At 36.3% G+C, this 20,195-nt stretch overlaps 4 protein-coding genes across 6 annotated transcripts; 1 reads left to right on the forward strand and 3 right to left on the reverse strand.

Annotated features, from left to right (window-relative positions):
* Positions 1-270: 270 nt before the first annotated feature.
* On the reverse strand, positions 271-5,776 carry LOC124303585 (protein RRP5 homolog). Of its 2 annotated transcripts, none has more exons than XM_046760969.1 (6): positions 5,600-5,776; positions 5,415-5,477; positions 4,774-5,338; positions 1,187-4,528; positions 661-826; positions 271-510 (listed from the first exon to the last, which is right to left on the reverse strand). In XM_046760969.1, the coding sequence occupies exons 2-6, from the start codon at positions 5,475-5,477 to the stop codon at positions 351-353; spliced, it is 4,296 nt and encodes a 1,431-aa protein (XP_046616925.1). In that variant the 5' UTR covers positions 5,600-5,776; the 3' UTR covers positions 271-350. The 2 variants fall into 2 exon arrangements, with proteins under 2 accessions (XP_046616925.1, XP_046616924.1); XM_046760968.1 differs by having other exon boundaries at positions 5,415-5,483.
* Positions 5,777-6,590: 814 nt separating this feature from the next.
* Positions 6,591-8,032, reverse strand: LOC124303624 (NADH dehydrogenase [ubiquinone] 1 alpha subcomplex assembly factor 3). The gene is made up of 4 exons (XM_046761068.1): positions 7,872-8,032; positions 7,672-7,753; positions 7,454-7,571; positions 6,591-7,371 (listed from the first exon to the last, which is right to left on the reverse strand). The coding sequence occupies exons 1-4, from the start codon at positions 7,900-7,902 to the stop codon at positions 6,967-6,969; spliced, it is 636 nt and encodes a 211-aa protein (XP_046617024.1). The 5' UTR covers positions 7,903-8,032; the 3' UTR covers positions 6,591-6,966.
* A 39-nt stretch (positions 8,033-8,071) lies between these two features.
* On the forward strand, positions 8,072-12,198 carry LOC124303592 (chromatin-remodeling complex ATPase chain Iswi-like). The gene has a single exon (XM_046760990.1). It carries the CDS (start codon positions 8,429-8,431, stop codon positions 11,462-11,464), a length of 3,036 nt encoding a protein of 1,011 aa, XP_046616946.1. The 5' UTR covers positions 8,072-8,428; the 3' UTR covers positions 11,465-12,198.
* LOC124303622 (CUE domain-containing protein 2) lies at positions 12,196-19,275 on the reverse strand. 2 transcript variants are annotated; one of them, XM_046761066.1, is made up of 5 exons: positions 19,141-19,275; positions 18,692-18,781; positions 17,962-18,298; positions 17,615-17,788; positions 12,196-17,459 (listed from the first exon to the last, which is right to left on the reverse strand). In XM_046761066.1, the coding sequence occupies exons 2-5, from the start codon at positions 18,778-18,780 to the stop codon at positions 17,202-17,204; spliced, it is 858 nt and encodes a 285-aa protein (XP_046617022.1). In that variant the 5' UTR covers position 18,781; positions 19,141-19,275; the 3' UTR covers positions 12,196-17,201. The 2 variants fall into 2 exon arrangements, with proteins under 2 accessions (XP_046617022.1, XP_046617019.1); XM_046761063.1 differs by having other exon boundaries at positions 17,615-17,791.
* Between the last annotated feature and the right edge of the window lie 920 nt (positions 19,276-20,195).

Consider the following 20,195-nt stretch of genomic DNA (forward strand, 5'->3'; position numbering starts at 1 on the left):
TCCCGCGGGTATTCCTTCTTTATTTCTATTTCCGCGCTAGCGCAGAATCACACCAAGTCAAGCTACCCTACCGACGCTGCAAAGCAGACTGCGACCTTTCCACCCAGGCATCCAAACACATCTAATATGCTCTGCGCATGCGCAGTGGCTTTTGTTTTTTATTCGGAATCTTCAACGCGTTGTTTCATATTAATTCACATAAAAAAAAGTGTGTACCTGACATACGCATGACTTCGATTTTAAAAAAGTAAATGGAGGGTTTAATGTTTCTTTGATTATGATCCAAGTGTATTTTCAACGTTATTATGTGTCACTCTCGCCTTATTCACGAACAATAATTTTACACATGTTTACTGAGATTGATTTTCAATGTAATTGCGAGCCATTTCTTGCACTTTGATGACATTTTCCGCTGTACCATGATGTTCTTCAAATGCGATGTACTTTTTGAATATTGTTTTCATTTTTCTAGCTGGCAGCGTTTGGGCTGCTGCTCTTTCCAAAACTTGCCTATGATAAAAAAAAAAAAAAAACACCACGGATTGATTACATCGTCGTATACGAAAAATGTATTTGAAAAATAAACAATTTATCCTCATCTATTGACCGGTTATACATGAACATCTATATAGATATAAAAGTAGAGTTGTTAAAACTTACCGGGCAATGGGAATGTCGGCAGATTTGATTAAGGCATCCACATACGCAGACCATACATCGACTCGTTTGGGGTATGAACTTAGAATTTTCTCAAATAACGTCTGTGCCCTCTCCTTGTCTCCGTATTTGTTTTCCAGCTGAGCAAATCTTACCATCAAGTCAACATCTGAAATTTTTTTTTAATATGTACACACATCATAAACGTATATTGTAAAAATCTTTTACTTACGAGAGTAATGTAATACAAATGCAGCCTTATTCAACTTATTCATGGTGACCATTTAATAGATTTATTCTGAATACCGTTATCTCATGTGTTGTATTATCATATTTTGTATTGGATGTACAATCCGTTTATGTTGTGAAAAAATAAAAATTTAAAAAAAATTTAAAGTGGTATATAAACCTTTCAATTCACCTTTTAAAACTTGATATAATAATTTACTAATATGAACAACTGTACATCACTTAGTCCGAAAGATCAATTAACGTGCAATATTATTGAATAAGTAACTGATAGACTCACGTTGGTGTGCAGGCAACGACTGCAAAGCTCTCTGCATGATGTGCCGTGATCTATCTTTGAGCCCCATTTTCAGTAATGCTATTCCAGACTCGATCCAAGCTAGTGGATTTTGTTTAAACTTTCCTGTGATTGTTGTAATCGTTTTATCCAGTGCTGCTTGCCTGTTAGCATTGGCGTGTAACGTTAACATATGAGTATATACTTTGAAAGCGTCATTAGTTCTCACTGCCTCCTGGAAAACCTCATTCATTGATTCTAGTGTGCCAAATCTTGACTCCAAATTCAGCCAAGCCTGCCAAACATTTAGTTTTTCATTCTCTTCTCGAAAATTAATGGTCTTAATAGCTCTCTTAGCAACTGCTCGCGCCTTTTCTATTTCAGTCGCTTGCAAATGATAAGCCATGTACTGTACCCAGACTACAGAACTATTGGGACTTGACATAACTAATCTGTCAAATTGGTCAACTGAATTTGGCAATTGATTACTCGCCAAGGCCTCTTCTCTCTCACGTATTTCGCGCTCTTTCTGCCTTTCTTGTTCCCTTCGTTCAGCAGCACTTAATTTTTTCTTCTTTTGTGGACTTTCTGCTTCTTCATCACTGTCGCTTGATGACTCAACGGCTAGTTCTTCCTGAGGTGTAGGTTCAGTGTTCCAATAAAATCCACATGCAGGAATGCTGAGATCATCTGGTTTCAAACTTTTATCGGTCACTTTTTCTTCCTGTCTTATGTCGATAATTGGTATCTCATTGACATTCGTTTCCTCTCTTTTGGATTCCTTCATTTTCTTTTTCTTTGACTCAATTCCAGATGTGCTATCCTTCATTCCTTGGTTATCACAGCTGCTATTCTGAATTATTTCATTATCTACGTTTGTTTCTCGTTCAACTTCCGTAGTTACTTTCCTTTTCGATTTTTTAGATTTTGTTTTACTCGTCGAATTTGTTGAAGTATTGTCATTTATAGATTCATCAACAATATCATGGTCAATATCTTTGGATAAATCCTTCTGATCCAACTTTGCCTTCTTACTTTGTAAATTTACTTTGGGTGCATCGTCCATTTTTCGTTTTTTTAGACTCTTCTGAGATTTCACACTTGCACTCAACTTACGTGGTTCAAATGTCGATGATAAGACGCAAACTGGTAACAAGTCAGACTCAACAGCTTCTATAATAACGTAACAATTCACTTTTCCTCCGATAAAGTAAGGTCGTAAGTCGGGTTGGACATCGTTGAGGTGTCTTCGGGCTGGAAGAGCAGCTAATCTTCCTTTTCCTTGCCCTTTTAAAACGATAAGGATGAACCAATTTGTGACCAAGATTATTTCCCCTTTTAATTTTGTACCCAAGGGAATGGAAGATGAGTCACTTTTATGAGTAGTGATATAATTTACCACTGTGGATTTGAGTGTTATCTCAACAATTTCGTGGACGTAATTTAACCATATAATTATACCAGAAACCTTGTCTCCCACTTTAAAATTCTGTTTGTACTGATCTTTGCGCACTGTACCGTGTAAATCATTGTCTAGACGTAAAACCAGGCCGTCTTCAGTAACTTTTTCAATTATACCAGATACTTGTTGCCCCAAACTAACCTTTGATATTGGTCTACTTTGGTAAAAATCATAATTTGAAAGCTCTTTAACTTTTCTGAGGTAGAAGCCCAAAATATCAACCGCATTAGTCATTTCAGTATTTTGATTCACAGAATCCATCCACAATTCATATAAATCGGTTTGCAACTCAATTTTTTTAGTATTCTCGTCAATGGAAATAATTTTTCCAAACAGCACTTGGTTGACATAAATCAATTCCAATTCAGATGGTCTAATGTAAGGAACAACACCAAGTTCACTGTAATTATCAATAGGTAAAAGGACCTTCAAACTATTTTCACCTATCTCTCTGACAGAACATGGTAAGTAATGTCCAACTCTTAGGTTTTCAAAGGCTGTTAATTCATCGAGCGGTACGAATGTTGTAGTCAAAATTATACTTGGAGTGGTGGAGAACACACTTGCTATTATTTCATCCCCTGGAGTGCATCTGGCAGCTAATAAGCTCGCTACTTCCAAGCTAGGTGACATGTGCGCAGCTGGCAGAAATCCAGTTTCTAAATCCTTGTGATTACACGTGGAATGAATCTCAACGTAGACTCCTTGTGAAGAAGATTCTGTGATGATACATTCGACAGTTTCACCAACACGTAATTTATTACTAGGATTCTTCTGTATGCCAATCAAGCTCAGGCTCATTTTATTATCTTTTTTATCTATTGTCACAATTGTTGCAGGAACTACTTGGCCGATCGAAAATTTCTGCTTAATCTCAGTTTTTTTGCAGCCAAGCAAATTCGGAGGGGCCCAGCCCTTCAAGTCTCCGAAAAATTTTATCAAAAGTCCAGTATTTTTTACTTGCACAATGGTGCCATGATGCTGGGAACCAACAGCTGCATCCTTAATATTATTTAAGATTGGTAAATTGCTATTAACTAATGACTGCTTCATTGTGAATAAAACTCTATTTCGTTGGTCGTCACGGTTTAAAGCTCTTACTTTCACCGACTGGCCAACTTTGAGTTCATATATCATATTCTTATCAATATCAGAAACATGTTCAGGGGGCACGTACCCTTTACTTTTATTAACTTTCAATGTGACAGATCCATAAGCTACATCAATTTTTGTTACTTCTGCAGTCACCAGTTCTCCAGGAGCAAAACTAGTAGCCGTAAAATATTCGTCGTTCAATATATTCTTTTCCATACTGCAAATATAGACTCTGTCGAAGCAATCGTAATTCAATACTCGACACTTATGTTTAGACTTGGGTTTAAATGTGGAATTAATCTTCTCGAAGTCAACTTCGGTTCTTCGCATGGGTATATAACCCCTGAACTTTTTTTGCAATTCTAGGAGAATCCCTTTTTGCTCCTTGCACATTACTGTGGCGTTTGTTATAATATCACCAATGTTCAATTTCTCAGTTTCACTTTCTTCCGTCAACAGACTGAAATATGCAAATTTTACAGTTGGCAGAACATACAAGAGCGTACCATGGACCGATTCATCTGTCTCATACGAAGATAATGGATTATCCAAGTAAATCTGATTGATGTAACCGATGTTACTTTCATTATACAGCACCTGCAATCCATTTGACAGAACGCTTTTGATAGTGAGAATCAATTTTGTTCCAGGTACTAGAGCATCTAATAACTGTGTATCCTGAGAAACTGCTTTGCTGCTGTGTTTTTCTTTTGCAGATAACTTGAGTGTCGATGCTGACTCAGACGTTTCAACCGTTTTAATTGCCAAAAAGAGTTGCTGTCCTATAACTTAGAAGAAATTAATTACTTTTCAACTAAGAATCACAAAATGGGGAATTTTTAATTTTTTTATTGATTTTCACACTAGTTTATGGTACTGAGATGAAACGTGCGAATCGGTCTTGTATATATACAAGACCGCATTCTGTTACTTTTGCACTAATTGATTTGTCAATTTCAGAATTCAATATCCGTTCAAGCTTGTTCAAAATTGTGACAAATAATAAATAAAAAGTGACAGGATCCCAACTTACAGTATTCTTTTTCTTCATCAACATCTTTAGAAGTTAAAAAAGCTCTGACATTAGCAACCCCAGTGTCAATGATATAGCCATGTTCTTCAATACTGGATACAGTGCCAACAATCTTCGATTTTGGGATGATCCGAGTGCGATCCAGATTTTGATTTATTAGTTCTGGTTCCAGGGACAAAGAGACTCTCCACTTCTCTGTCAAGTGCAGTTGCTTGACATAACAGATCAAGTAGTCACCAGGTTTGAATAACTCTGTCAGTGGTTTATAACCCTCAGGTTTGTCATCTTGTACGCTGATCATACTTTGCAATAACTTTGTGTACGAATTGCTGATGTCTGTAAGCTCCAATCGACCGATTAATCGTCCAGGAAGCGATACAATCAAGTCATAATCCCTGGCCTCTCGAATACGACCCAGGACAACCATTCCTTGTGTTAACGTAGTATAATTCAAACAGTCCGCTGATGTTGCCAATATATTTGTGGTATGCGAATCTTCATAATTAGTAATGGCAAAATTATCCTTGTGGATTCTTAGTTTTGATCTTGGCTTTTTTTTCAATTCCTATAAACATACATCAAGTTTTGGTGATATGAGCATTACAGGGGAGGGCAGGGGGTGATAAACTGAAAAAACTTACATTATTTGCGTGTACATTTTTTAGGGGTTTGCGGCCTCCGCGTGGAAAATTTTTTAACGTCATCTGTAACTTAATTTTAAGGTTAGACACATGAATTCTATTTTGCCCTAAAAAGTTAATATGTTTGTACTGAATGCAAATAAAATATAATAAAAACAATCACAATTCCGAGCAATAGTGCCTACTTTTTATTTCTTCGGGTTAACGTATCTATAAAATATGTGTTCACATAACACACGCACGGATCTTCCCAAGTCCGAACATTCAACTCACACTGGATGCTTAATTTTAGGTTATGTTGGTTTCGGCAGCGTCGGCTGCATGTATACGAGGAAAGGTTCGCGCATGGTCAACTTGACTCCGTGGGTGCGTTCCAAACCTAACCCTAGAGTTGAGTTGAGTTGGGTTGGGTTCATAAGGGTACAATCAGCTGATTCTCAAGACGCGCAAATATTTAAATTAAAAATGGGGGTTATCGTTGCGAAGGAAATTGCAGCGGGACTATATGATTTGATGGCGAACTCTGAGAGTTCTTGATCTGAAGACAATGATGATGATTTAGTGCTTGAGCAATATTCCATTCCGAACTCATCAATGACCCCCCTGCGAGAATTCGCAATTACCTAGATATTATTTCACAATACTCGCATACAGATTTCAAAAGGCATTTTTGCTTATCTCGAACAACGGTAGAATATTTGCACCAAAGTATTGGACACCAATTGGAAAACTAAAACACAGGTCAGTTCGCAAACAGCTATATTACATCCAACATGCAAGTTACTTTGTGCAAGTGCAACACTAGGGTGTTCCCATACTCGACTACTATCGAATTTCAATCTTGGCGCAGAAACACTGAACCCATCTCCATCTAACCCTGCTCCAGGCAGGGTTCATTTTAATTAGCTCGGAGTCACCCGGAGTTGCCACCTCGCAAGTTTCGGAACTATGAGAGTTTACGACCTATATTTAGACTTACAGGTTTGGAACGCGTAGAGTTGGCCAGAGTTGACTAGAGTTGGGTTTGGAACGCACCCCTTGCTTAAGCTGTTTTTAAATATGTATCAGGCAGGGATTATATAAACGTAATGGATGATGATTGATAAATGAGTGAATTACTTCACACTTTGTACATAAGTAATGTTGAATATTTTATTTGCTAAATATTCTATCAACAATTAATTAACTGTACAAGTTTCTACGATAATATTTTGCTTTACACATACATAATATTACTATGTACATGGATATAAATTATGTGTATATCGCATAGATACGCATATATTTTTCAAATTCATAAATAGCTACACTATCAATAACAATCCTTTGGATTCATTTACTGCAATAAAATGAGGTAAGCCAGTTACAGATGTGATATGACTTATGTAAAGTTAATACACTAACAGACACTGTGGATAGCTGTAAATACTTTAAATAATTATGAGCATTGAATCAAAATGCCAAAAGTAATTTTAATTGCTTCTTTCGCTTTTCAGGGCCAAGTTAACTAGTATTACATGTACCTTCACTGAAAAAATGTTTGTTGGCATACCTATAAGTTGGTCGAATTTTCTAAAGCTTTTGGACCCATTGGATCTTGTATGGAATTATTAGCATTAAAATCAAGATTTGCAGGTGGGATGAGCGCAGCTGCAACAAATCTTCCTTCAGCATTAAGGAAATTGAATATAGGACAAGCTTGGCATGTTGGAACGATCTCCATGTTCATTTTGAATTTTTTGGCAAACAGAGCCAGCTTCCTGTCAACTTTAATATTACTATGAGGGTCACCAGTTCCAATTACTAAAATGTCTGGTTTTGGATCAAGAATAGTAAATAGCGACAGAGTTTCCTCGTTGACATCATCTATAGTATTAACCTTCCAACTCAGTACGCTTCTTGGAAATATTGCAAGTGATCCAATGATACTAATGCCATTGTTTAAACGAAATCCAATCTACAACAAGAATTTTGTTAAGCTCTGTATTGGTACAAACGTTAATTTTATCCAAAAAACAAAGAAATATAATAGCTGATACCTTGCTGTAGGAATTTATCATGAGTCCATAGACTTCGTCCCTGTTAAGAATAGATATCGTCGTTTTTCCATCACCTTCGTAAGCACTTTTGCAAATGATTGATGAACTATGAATTTTCCTATAACAATTGATCGGTATTGGTAAGAATAATTTACAAAAGACGTGCAAATACGAAATATAATAAAAATCATTCACACATTTGAATTCGAGTAACTCACCTAATAGTTTGTCTCACGTTTGCCGAAATTATACGGCTAAATATGAAGGTAGTCGTCATCGTTTGCAGGTACAAAAAACACTCTTACGAAAAAATTGATAATTTATTTTCATGAAGTTTGAGGTTACATTGAATTTGAAATTGTATCTTAAGGTTATTTAAGGTTACGTTCTTGGACTTTGGGAGGTTATAGGAACCTACCGGTTTCGACGGACGCGTAAAGTGACGTCATTGGTCTTTTTCGTTCGCTAATTTCGAACTAATACTACTAAAGCCACTCGGCGGTGCGAGTCGCGCCAGTCCACTATCCAGTGAATATAGAGATCTGTATTTCCGTTAGATCGGCCTAAAATCCGGTGTGGACACGGCTGAAAGCTTCATTATTCTGCTTCACGCCGTACATGCAACGCTGCAAAGCTCTACCATTTCACTCACTTTGTGTATAAACTTTTGAAAGTCGAAATACCGCTCGACCTGCTACAGTTTGTGGCAATTTCAAGACTACCACTAGTCATTAGAGTTACGTGCGATGGTTTAGTACTAATCATTTAATTACTGCCTGGTCAAGCTGACAGTGATTGCGGACATAAGTTAGTTTTGGAGGGAGTTGAAGCGTTAAAATGGCGATGAGCCTTTGGTTGATTCGTCGGTGAACACGGCATACTACACACAATACCGGTGAATAATCTGGCGTCGGGTACGCGCTTCAAGTATTTTATTGAATAAATAAAGCAAGAAATTGACCTCAGCGACGAAAAATGTCCAAGCCGGAGACGGAAAATGCCGACGCTGTCGAAACGGGGGAGAATTCAAACGGATCGTCAGCAGAAACAACATCTTCTAGGGGTGGCGATTTCGAAACCAAACTGGAGACCGACAGGAGCAAGAGGTTTGATTACCTACTAAAACAGACCGAAATTTTTTCTCATTTTATGACGAATAATCAGAAAGACAAAAGTGTCAGTCCTCTTAAAGTTAAAGCTGGGAGACCTAGGAAGCAGCCCGAGATTCCTGTCAAAGGTGACACGTCGGCTGATCTCAGACATCGAAAAACTGAGCAAGAAGAAGATGAAGAGCTCCTTGCTGAGAGCAATGTCAGTGTTGCGCCAACGACTCGTTTCGAGTCATCCCCCCATTATATAAAATCAGGAGAGCTGAGGGACTACCAGATTCGTGGTCTTAACTGGATGATTTCGCTCTATGAGAATGGAATCAACGGTATACTGGCAGATGAAATGGGTCTTGGAAAAACCCTTCAGACGATTTCATTGCTAGGATACATGAAGCATTTCCGCAGCATTCCAGGACCTCACATTGTAATTGTCCCAAAGTCAACGCTAGCCAACTGGATGAATGAATTTAAGAAATGGTGTCCCTCGCTGAGAGCTGTTTGTCTGATTGGAGACGCTGAGACAAGGAACACGTTCATCAGAGACGTAATGATGCCAGGGGAGTGGGATGTCTGCGTAACGTCTTATGAAATGGTAATAAAGGAGAAATCAGTATTCAAAAAGTTTAACTGGAGGTATATGGTAATCGATGAGGCTCATAGGATAAAAAATGAGAAATCAAAGTTATCAGAAATTTTGCGCGAGTTTAAGACTGCCAATAGACTTTTACTCACCGGCACACCGTTACAAAATAATCTTCACGAGCTATGGTCACTCTTAAACTTCTTATTACCAGACGTGTTCAACAGCTCAGACGACTTTGACTCCTGGTTCAACACCAACAGTTTTCTTGGAGATAATTCTTTGGTTGAAAGGCTGCATGCTGTCTTAAGACCATTCCTTCTTAGACGCCTCAAGGCTGAAGTAGAGAAGGGACTTAAGCCTAAAAAAGAAATCAAAGTTTACATTGGACTGAGTAAAATGCAGAGGGAATGGTATACCAAAGTGCTAATGAAGGATATCGACATTGTAAATGGTGCTGGAAAAATTGAAAAAATGAGATTACAAAACATTCTTATGCAGCTACGAAAGTGCTGCAATCATCCATATTTGTTTGACGGAGCTGAGCCGGGCCCTCCGTATACCACTGACGAACATTTAGTTTATAATTGTGGAAAGATGGTGATCCTTGATAAACTACTGCCAAAATTAAAGCAACAAGACTCGAGGATATTGATATTTAGTCAAATGACTAGGATGCTTGATATTCTTGAAGATTATTGCCATTGGAGAAGTTTTCAATATTGCCGATTGGATGGTAACACGGCTCATGAAGATCGACAGCGGCAAATAAATGAATATAATGCTCCCGGGAGCGAAAAGTTCATTTTCATGTTATCCACAAGAGCAGGAGGTCTTGGTATTAATTTAGCTACAGCTGACGTAGTTATTATTTATGATTCTGATTGGAATCCTCAAATGGATCTGCAAGCTATGGATAGAGCACATCGAATCGGCCAACAGAAACAAGTGCGAGTGTTCAGGTTCATAACTGAGAATACAGTAGAGGAAAAGATTGTCGAACGTGCCGAGGTCAAGTTGCGCTTGGATAAACTTGTTATTCAGCAGGGCAGACTAGTAGATGCGAAACAAACAGCTTTGAACAAGGATGAGATGCTCAACATGATTAGACATGGCGCTAATGAAGTATTTGCTTCGAAAGACAGTGCCATAACGGATGAAGATATTGATACGATACTTCAGAAAGGAGAAGCTAAAACAGAGGAAATGAAACAGAAGTTGGAAAATTTGGGTGAATCATCCTTGAGAAATTTTACAGTCGATGCACCGACCGATTCAGTCTACCAATTTGAAGGTGAGGATTATAGGGAGAAGCAGAAAATATTAGGTATAGGCAACTGGATTGAGCCGCCTAAACGCGAGAGAAAGGCAAATTATGCAGTCGATGCTTACTTCAGAGAAGCGCTAAGAGTCTCAGAGCCAAAAGCTCCAAAGGCACCAAGACCTCCGAAACAACCAATTGTTCAAGATTTCCAATTTTTTCCGCCACGATTGTTTGAGCTACTCGATCAAGAAATATATTATTTCAGACAAACAGTTGGGTACAAAGTACCAAAAAACCCTGAACTTGGATCTGACGCAGGAAGGATTCAAAAGGAAGAGCAGCGAAAAATTGACGAAGCTCAGCCACTTACAGACGAGGAATTGACAGAGAAAGAAAAACTGCTTACTCAGGGATTCACAAACTGGACGAAGAGGGATTTCAACCAATTCATAAAGGCTAATGAAAAATATGGTCGAGATGACATTGAGAATATTGCCAAAGATGTCGAAGGAAAATCTCCTGAAGAAGTAATGGAGTATTCTGCTGTCTTTTGGGAACGTTGCCACGAACTTCAAGACATTGACAGAGTAATGGCTCAGATAGAGCGAGGAGAAGCAAAAATTCAGAGACGTGCCGGTATAAAGAAAGCTCTGGATGCAAAAATGGCCAGATATAGAGCACCATTCCATCAGCTAAGAATAGCCTATGGAACAAACAAGGGAAAAAATTATACCGAAGAAGAGGACAGATTCCTTGTATGCATGTTGCATAAACTTGGATTTGATAAAGAAAATGTATACGAAGAACTCAGAGCAACCGTAAGATCTGCACCACAATTTCGCTTCGATTGGTTTGTCAAGTCAAGAACAGCTCTAGAACTCCAACGAAGGTGTAACACTTTGATAACGCTAATTGAACGTGAAAATCTAGAGCTTGAAGAAAGAGAGAGACAAGAGAGACGAAAGAAGGGTGGAAGTATTGGATCAAAACCAGCGTCCAAACGGAAGCAAGAGAATCTTCCAGCACCTCAAGATAAACCTAGGAAGAAGAAGAAGTAAATGTACTTTTCATGAACTATGCAACACAATTTCAGTTTATCTAAATTTTAATAATTTCCAATATCACTTTAAGTTTATTACAGTGGCTGAACCCACGTCGGATACAGGCTGTTCATGTTAAAATAATTCAATATTATGATCTTTATCAAACTGGTCATCTATTATCAAACCACTGTAAACATAAATTAAAAAAATTTTAATTTTTTAACTGCACGTTAATTAAATCTTATAAAATAACTTCTATTAATTGTGTCGTTATGTGAAGTGAGGGGCACCAATTATACAAATTCAATACATTCTTCTAGACAACCTATTAACTCGTCACAAATAACTTGTTTGCCTGTAAAAAGAAGCGATAAACAGCATTTTTCATTTAAATGAAGAACACCTTCTTTCCGTGAAGTCTTACGTAATGTTTAGAAGTAACGTCTTTTCTAATTAGAACAGTACATTGTCACACACATTTGGAACCATAGTTATTTATGAAATATACATGTAAAACAAAGAAATGCTCTAATTGTTAACGCTGAAAGATTTAATTAAACATCAATCATATTTACAACATTGTCAAATGCAGTGTTCTGTGTACTCTCACTTAGAATTAATTTACTTGGTAAAACTTGGGGAGTTGATTCACGATTGATTGGTACGAAGAATTTTGTTTACTATCACGTTTATTGGATTTAAGAATTCTTATCGAGGAGCAGAGTAAATAAAAAGTATGAAATAAGATACATACGTATTATTTAATTTATATCCTAAATTATTTCACAATTTATAATATTTCTATAATTACATATATAATACATATATGTATAATAGTAACAAATATCTTGCAGTGAACACACGTCATTCGTACGTAGCGTAAATACTTGAGAACTATTAAATTATCCTCGTAATCGTCTTCATATAAATATAATAAAAATGAACTGTTTGATTTAAAGAAAGCATAATTTTGTAATACATATCGACAAATCAATTACATTTTTTACGATCAAGATTTTATCTGTAATTACCTGTGTGCAAAACATAAAAATTGAATATTTAAATGTACCGTCTCTACTGTCAAAATATCTCATCCTATACAAGCATATTAGAGATTATTACGGTAATTATGATACTACCCTACATAATCGTACAGAAATAAATGAATATAGTATGCACATAGAATGTGTGACCAGGTATAATACATACATAGGTGAATCCTATATACCTATAAATGCGTTTACACATACTATGAATACGAATACGTATGTTTTTGACAGTAGTTATAATTGTGATAATTACGCGAGTAATCTTTTATGCAATCTTATATTACGCATTTATTTCACACGTGTACGTAATAAATACCGCATTAGCGGTGCGAGATTTGTACATTATTTGTACAAATCTTGAAACTCTCACTCCTTCTCTAAATTGTTTGTATACCGTTCTATAAAACAGTAGGTATTACAATTAAAATTGATTATTCATTTCATTCACTTCAGATCATCCCAATATCATCTCATGTAGAATTCTATCAAACTACACACCCATAGTTTTCATTTAGTTATGGCAAGGGCCGGCCCTTCTCGCAATATATTTAAAATATTGAAAGACATCGCATGAAAAGTTAATTACAACAGAATCTGAAAGTACTGGGTATTCAGAAATTTCTAAATTCACCAAGTAGAATAGTGTGATTAATCCCAGATATTGATATGCATAGCACTTCTAATTCATTGAAGCACGTAAGTATTACAACATGTCCAAATTTATCTTTCACGTATCTCTTTATTCATCACTGACAATGAGCTATTTCAGATTGGTCATTTTCAGGTTCTGTTGCACTTTAGTATGTCTAATAACGAAAGAAAAACATTTTCTTAATTCATAAACAACTTGATATAATATCTTCTCAACACATCCGATTACCAGGCTTCACAGTGCTTCATGAGAATGAGGGGGTAGTAAGGTTCCAATATTTTTTTATAGTACTAATCAACTCGGGCAAAAGTAGTTGTACACTAGGGTGTCCGTTATTTTTATCGTTTTTTTTTTTTATCAAAAGTTTGAATGTAAAATACATTGATATTGTCGAAGATCTTTTTTTTTCATAAACTCAAATGAACTGAAAAAAATCTATCCGATCCTTGAGAACAACGTTTCGATTTCCAACTAAATGTAGGAATAGAATAATTTCGGTGAGTGCACATATTCTATAGAGAAGGACATTCAATAAAACCGTAATAGTTATGGTTTTGTGAAGTATAAGAGAGTTTTGAGATTCCATGTGTATTTTTATGTTCCTATGTTGAAAGTATAAACATTGCTCAAACATCAAACTAATTTTCTCAGTACATTCTAGTTTGTGAAAAAAAGTAAGTGACTGGCAAAAGTAGTGGGATTTTAGGGAAAAATGGACTGCTTTAGGGTACATTTAGGGAAGCCTTCAGGTTTACAGTGCTTATAGGAGAAGCAAAGAAAATAGGATACCTTTAGGGAACTAGGCGAACCACTGTGTAGCCTGGATTACGGAAAAACGTCATTTAAATGAAGAAAAATTAAAAGTAAATAAACCGTCACACGATTACAATTAAAAATCTAAATTTCTCATTGTGTTTTAACTGTGTTTGCTTTTTTTTCGCCGTTAAACATTATATATCAGTGTCAATACATTTCGAGATAAACCATTTCTATATATTACGTGAGATGCCTAGCGTTCAATATAATGTAATGTTAGTATTTTCGAATGACCATCATATCGTGGATTATCTATAGTTCAAAATTCGTTTAAGAATTAATAATAACAATAGTAATACTGGTACAACGTGTGGTACGGTAAGCGAAATTTTTTCTTTTAGTCTAAATACATGATACGCATTTCATTGCTCACCTAATACCTACACCGACATCTTGGATCTGACAATTTCTTCCATATTCCAACATGTAACGACACCCAAAACGTCAATGTATACCTACTTTATAAATAAATCAGCAAGCTATCTCTTGACAGCCAAGAAGTATTTAAATTTAACAGATAAAATTCGAAATTATAAAATTGTATGTTGGGGCCTGATAAAATTCGTTTCAGGTAATCTCAACACAATGTCAATTAGTAAAAGACAGTAAAATAGAAGTGTCACAGTTTTATAGATGCATCTAAAATAAGATACAAAAAGACTATAACTAAAAAAATGATCGTATATCTTATTGAACCTCGATGTTTGATCGACTAGAACACAAAATTTTCATTTCAGTTTAACGAATAATCAATTTTCCAGTTATTGAAATTACGCAGCTCCACATAATTTTTCAATGTATGTCATGTAAACTTGTTTGGCATCAGGATGGTTCAATATCCTTATAAAGCTAACTCTAATAATAACGTGAAATTAAAAACTGAATCTTATCGGACTTAAGAAATAATGTTAACGTGCGTACTACAGTTTATTTGGTAGTACCCGTGAAGTAAAAAAGTTTCACCTTGTCTCAATGGCATAAAAATCACTGGATATACAGTTGTAAGCAGTGTGAAAAATAATTATTACGGGTAAAAATATGGAGACTGTACACAGGGTGGCCACTAAATCTCCATCACGGAATTCCCTGACTTTTCTAGGTTTTCCAGACAAAAATCTTATAATTTTCCCTGAACAATTTGAATAAATCCGTTATAATAAATTGAAAAAAATATACGTATTTTCTATACAATTTTTTTTTTTTAACGAAAGTACGAATTGTCACTTGTGTCATACCATCCCATCTAGCCAATGCGCACAGTCGTTTGTAAGGTAATATTTAGGAATAATCAAAGTTTTAAGAGAACCTTCCGGTGATGGTAAGAAAATTGGTATTCGATCTAATTTATCTAAAGTTTAAAAAACTGTGGAACGTATTTGTATGAAAAAAGTATATAGTAAACGATTCCCTGACTATTCGAGAATTGCAGAATTCCTTGACTTTTCCAGCTTTCCCTAACCAGTGGCCACTCTGGTACAGACAGGGTAATGTCGAAATGACTTTTTTGAATTACAATTATCTGCGAATTTCAGAATGAACCTTAAAAATGACTGGATACATCTTTGTAGTCAATATAAATCAATATAAAAATGCAGATTTGTTTTTGCTTTGTTCGCGGGTATTTTAGTTGATTGCAAATTTTTCTGTGTCTTATAATCTAGGATAACTTATCATTGTCAGTGGCTGGAGTTACCAGGCCAACATCGTCGACATTTAAAAATAATGCTAAGTTTTATCTTACATCTTATATAATTAGTAAACAGAACATTTCAGCTGATGTGTTGATTACAGATATTGTGCGCAAACGGAACGATACCGGAGCTCTTTTTTTTTTCTTAAATCATAAATATCAGTGAATAGTTGTATTTGAAATAGTATGGGATTACTGGCATGTAACCTGCTTGCTTTTGGCACGAGGGGGTACTCACTGGTTAGAATTGCAAACTGCTTTGGGAAGTAGTCATTTTAAAATCACTTAAAATCACTTGAAATCATTGCAATTGCTCGCCACCTGATCTATGAGTGAATACATCCTCGCTTTTGCGCATCAACATGCGTAGTGATAAATATCACAAAAAGTGTTCATTACAACTGATGATGAATCCGCAAGGTATTTAGAAATTGAATGAAGAAATAAACTGTAAAACTTCAATCAATGAATACTTAAGGAAAATAGTATAATGGCTACAGATTGCTGTTATTAATTCTGCAATAATTGATAAAATTGAAGAAATTGGCTGCCATAATATACCTTTATACCTCCTCAATCACAAATAGTACCGGGTGTACTGAAAATTTAGAATATTTTAAATGAGATTCAAGTAACCGACATGGAAGTCTCTTAAAATTAATGTTTACCAAGCAATGGCTGCCCGAATGTGTTTGGATCCATCTACATTAGACAGCGACAAAATGGAATTTTTTCTCATAATAAAGATGTAGAAACGAGATAATTGAAAATTGTCTTAACTGTCACAGATATGAATATATCGTTAATTGCAAAAGCTATTGTGCAATGAATATCATACCGTGCATAATATACACTATACTTTCACATCATACTGTATGTACAGTCTGTAATAAATCGCGAATAACGGTAATAATAATGGGTACCTAATATTATTCACCCCGATAATAGCAATAACAATATCAACAGAATACGTTAAACATTTGAAGGAAAAATTTTTTTCTGATGTATAAAAAACGTATTAAAGCGATTAGGTCAATGAATACCGCAGTCAGAAGTAATAACTCAAGTAGAATAGTCTTTTTAGCTCACGTCTCTCACAAAATTAATCAGTTTACAATGGCTAATAGAAACGTAACATCATTCGTAGGTGTGTTTAATATTATCATTACTCATTCATCAGATAATCAAATGATGTGTTCCTAATCACATTTTTAATTTGTGTAATAGAATTATGTGTGTAATGGCCATTGTATACTCACTAGTTTATCTAAGAGTATAATACAAGCTCTAGTGCTAAACATTAGATAAACGCTGTACAGTGTAAACACTTCTTTCAAAAATCACACAGAGCCCCGTCAGTTTTAAAATAATGTTGAATATAAGTTTGGAGTTGTAAATAAAATGAAGCCTGACTGTTTTTACTATCATTTAGCACTGTTTGATTACACTCCAAGGCTCATCTAAGAGAAGGACATTAATTCAAGTGTAATTTAAAACCAGGTGCCTCCAAGGGGGTGGATCAGGGGGGGGAGGCAAGGGGGCTGGTTACGGACGACTGTGACCCCTCTTCCTGCCCCCCTCGTTCCCCTCATCGTCATCACCTCGCCGAACTTCTGTGTATCGTTCACCTTTTACACTCACGATCTTATTATCCAAATAGCGGACCAGTTTCTTCGGCTCTGTCTTAGGAGCCACTGGGCGATGTTCGCGTACAGCATTGTCACGATCCACGTAGCTATAGCGAGCAATTATGCGCGATTTCAACTCTTCATCATTCACTCTTGCCTTAGTACGAACGCTTGGCTGAAAATACCTTGAGTTAGATTTAGATAAGACCTTACTATCTCCATTAATATTTATACTTTCCCGAATAAAGTGGGTTGCGAATTTCGTGTTAAGCTGGTAAATTGTATCTCGATAGATTTATTCATAGAAATAATATGGCGAGACTTACGTACCGTGAGGAAAGTAAGATTGCCAACTAGACTCTGGCCTGCTTCTTGTCTATGCAACGCGAGCTGAGCTGCTTTCGCTATATCACCACCTGCTACGGCTAAGCAATGTCGTGCTTCGGCTGGACTCGCTCCTGGAAACATTTCCTGGAGAAGAGCAACCTGATGCCACGTTGATTCCTGCTACATCACAAATAAGCATTCATCAGTGTTAAATATGGAACACAGTAAAATCTGATAGATTCCATGAAAATCCGAGGTTTTGCTGTAGAGGATAATAATTATTTGGTAGACAAAGTTATACTGAAAAAATACAACGAAAAGATCCTTTTCACCTATTCAGGTTCACTTACTTCGGCAAAATATTCACCGCTAGAATCACTACCAGCATCGCTTGTTTCGGATAAATGGTGCACCCTGATCCTCTGAGCTTCAGGAGGCAAAAACGCTGTCAAACTGATATGACTCAACGGATCATGAGATTGAGGGTCCTCGTCCGGTTTGCTTCCCTGTCTGAGCTCACTCTCTATTTCCAACAGCCATTTGGATACTGCCTCTTTGTCAATAGTTGAAAACTCCGGAAGACAAGCAGATACCATTTCGCACAATCCTTCAACATCTAAATTCTCCTCGAGAGCATCTTCCTCAACCATGCTTACAACATAGCTGAGAACTATGTCATCTATCAAGCTAAAAAAATGATTTCCCTTATTTATGGCCGTCAACAATACATGGAAAATGACTAGATACAACGTGCTTCAAGATTAAACAAGAAAATTATTAACAGCTACTATCATTTTTACCTCTGTTTGTGCTGAGAGCTAAAATTGTAATGTATTGTAGATTCATTCTTTACGTGTTTCCTCAACAAAAATTTGTAACTCTAGCAAGATTAATTTTAATCCAATGGAGAGATAATCGGCGAGATGAAAAATTCAAACCTATATAGTTAGTATTAACAAGTGCCATATAAAACGTTAATTTATCACTGTAAAAAGTAACATTCAAAAAATTACCGTTTTTCTTTAGCTTTTCAGGAAAAAGACACGATGTAAAGTAATGTGATCAAATTTAAATTCTCACCTCAGTTGAGCAGTGGGAACCTGTTTCCTTACAAAGCTGAAAAGCGATTTCTTCACTAGCTCTTCCTTCTCATCCATTGTCCGATTCATTCTAAAGCAACAAAACAAACACGCTCTTATTGTTGGTCAGTGATATTGTAGAACGTGATCAGTGAAGGATAGATAGGTTAAGTAAAGTGAAAAGAAAAAAGTGCAGAAATTAGGTTCCTCGGCAGGGATAATGAAATTAGGAATTTATGCAACTTGTTATTTATTTTAAAAGCTAACGAGCTCGCCGTATATCGAGTTAAGGTTCGATTTCGCGATGTTGAAGCAGGTAAAAACGTCAAAAATGTAGAAAAAAATGACAGCTCTGTACAAGCATCGCCGGTCTTTTTTATGCTGAACAATAAACAGATGTGAAAAAATGGACATCAGGTTACAATATGTATTACTATTGCATATACTAACCTGCTGATGTCGGCTCAGCACAACTTCGTCTTATTTAATACTAAATACCGATAAAAATTTCGTATACAAACAACGTCTTGATATTTGACAGCTCGCTCCGTAGGAGGGGTGATACGCTACTATCGCCACCTGGCGTCCTGACAAATCGCAAGGCATCATGGAACCCGGGCCTCTTCAGATTCACAACCCTTTTCCAGGCCACCCCTGCAAAACAGATCAATACCTCACGGCCATGGTGGAATGCTCACGGCACTGACCAGCAAACTAGGTTTTCCATATGGGGCATACGCTATTCCAGCCACAGTGCAGGCGATGAAGACACAGATGCGAAATAGCACGATTTTATTTATCATATGCGCGATCATAGCTTCTCGATTAAGAACAATTTATTGCATACGCTGTTGTATGTGTCACGAAATTTAATTATTACTGCATCATCTACCTATATACTACGTACTTTTATTGAAGAAACATATTTCATTTTTGTTGGTCGCAACCATATATGTAATTACATATATGGTCGCAACTTGTGATTCTAAGGAATTTACACGCGTCACAATCAGAATAACCAAGAATACGTCGCAGCAAAAGGATCGTATTTTTCAATGCCCTGTTTAATAGATTTTTTGTAGCCCTCAAAATGGCCATTGTCCAAAACGCTACTTAACAACGTAAACAAATTAATTATGCATTCGGCTTACCAAAGAAGGATAAAGGGTGTGGACTTATACTGCTCCTCATTAATCTCAATAAATGCTGACCTAACTATTTTTAGTGAAATGCCTTGCTACCATCAACTTTTCTGCATTCAGCTATTTTTGAAAGACGGGAATTCCAAAAACGATGCTCTGCCTATTTTTGAACTCGGAGAACCAGGTTTACTAGATTAATAGAACATATATTTCTGTCATCGATTTGCTTGAGCTGATACGAAATTTCCGAATGCATTCATGTATTGAAATTAATAAGTCGATAGTGGCGTGTGTAATGTGTAGAGCATATTTTATCATTGCAGTTATGAACTGGGTACGTTTTTTTTTTTTTTTTTTCTAATT

Source organism: Neodiprion virginianus, chromosome 4, assembly GCF_021901495.1.
Source record: "Neodiprion virginianus isolate iyNeoVirg1 chromosome 4, iyNeoVirg1.1, whole genome shotgun sequence".
Classification (NCBI taxonomy): domain Eukaryota; kingdom Metazoa; phylum Arthropoda; class Insecta; order Hymenoptera; family Diprionidae; genus Neodiprion; species Neodiprion virginianus.

Bases quoted from the DNA above. Each gene is read 5' to 3' on its own strand.
- LOC124303592 (XM_046760990.1), top strand. From the start codon at position 8,429: ATGTCCAAGCCGGAGACGGAAAATGCCGACGCTGTCGAAACGGGGGAG.
- LOC124303622 (XM_046761063.1), bottom strand. From the start codon at position 18,780: ATGAATCGGACAATGGATGAGAAGGAAGAGCTAGTGAAGAAATCGCTT. The intron at 18,299-18,691 runs GTGAGAATTTAA...TCATTTTTTTAG, and splicing joins GTTCCCACTGCTCAACTGAG to CTTGATAGATGACATAGTTC. The intron at 17,792-17,961 runs GTAAGTGAACCT...TTTGTGATGTAG, and splicing joins GCGGTGAATATTTTGCCGAA to CAGGAATCAACGTGGCATCA.
- LOC124303624 (XM_046761068.1), bottom strand. From the start codon at position 7,902: ATGACGTCACTTTACGCGTCCGTCGAAACCG. The intron at 7,754-7,871 runs GTAGGTTCCTAT...TTTTTTCGTAAG, and splicing joins TTACGCGTCCGTCGAAACCG to AGTGTTTTTTGTACCTGCAA. The intron at 7,572-7,671 runs GTGAGTTACTCG...CAATTGTTATAG, and splicing joins AACGTGAGACAAACTATTAG to GAAAATTCATAGTTCATCAA.
- LOC124303585 (XM_046760969.1), bottom strand. From the start codon at position 5,477: ATGACGTTAAAAAATTTTCCACGCGGAGGCCGCAAACCCCTAAAAAAT. The intron at 4,529-4,773 runs GTAAGTTGGGAT...ATTTCTTCTAAG, and splicing joins TGATGAAGAAAAAGAATACT to TTATAGGACAGCAACTCTTT. The intron at 827-1,186 runs GTGAGTCTATCA...AAAAAATTTCAG, and splicing joins GTCGTTGCCTGCACACCAAC to ATGTTGACTTGATGGTAAGA.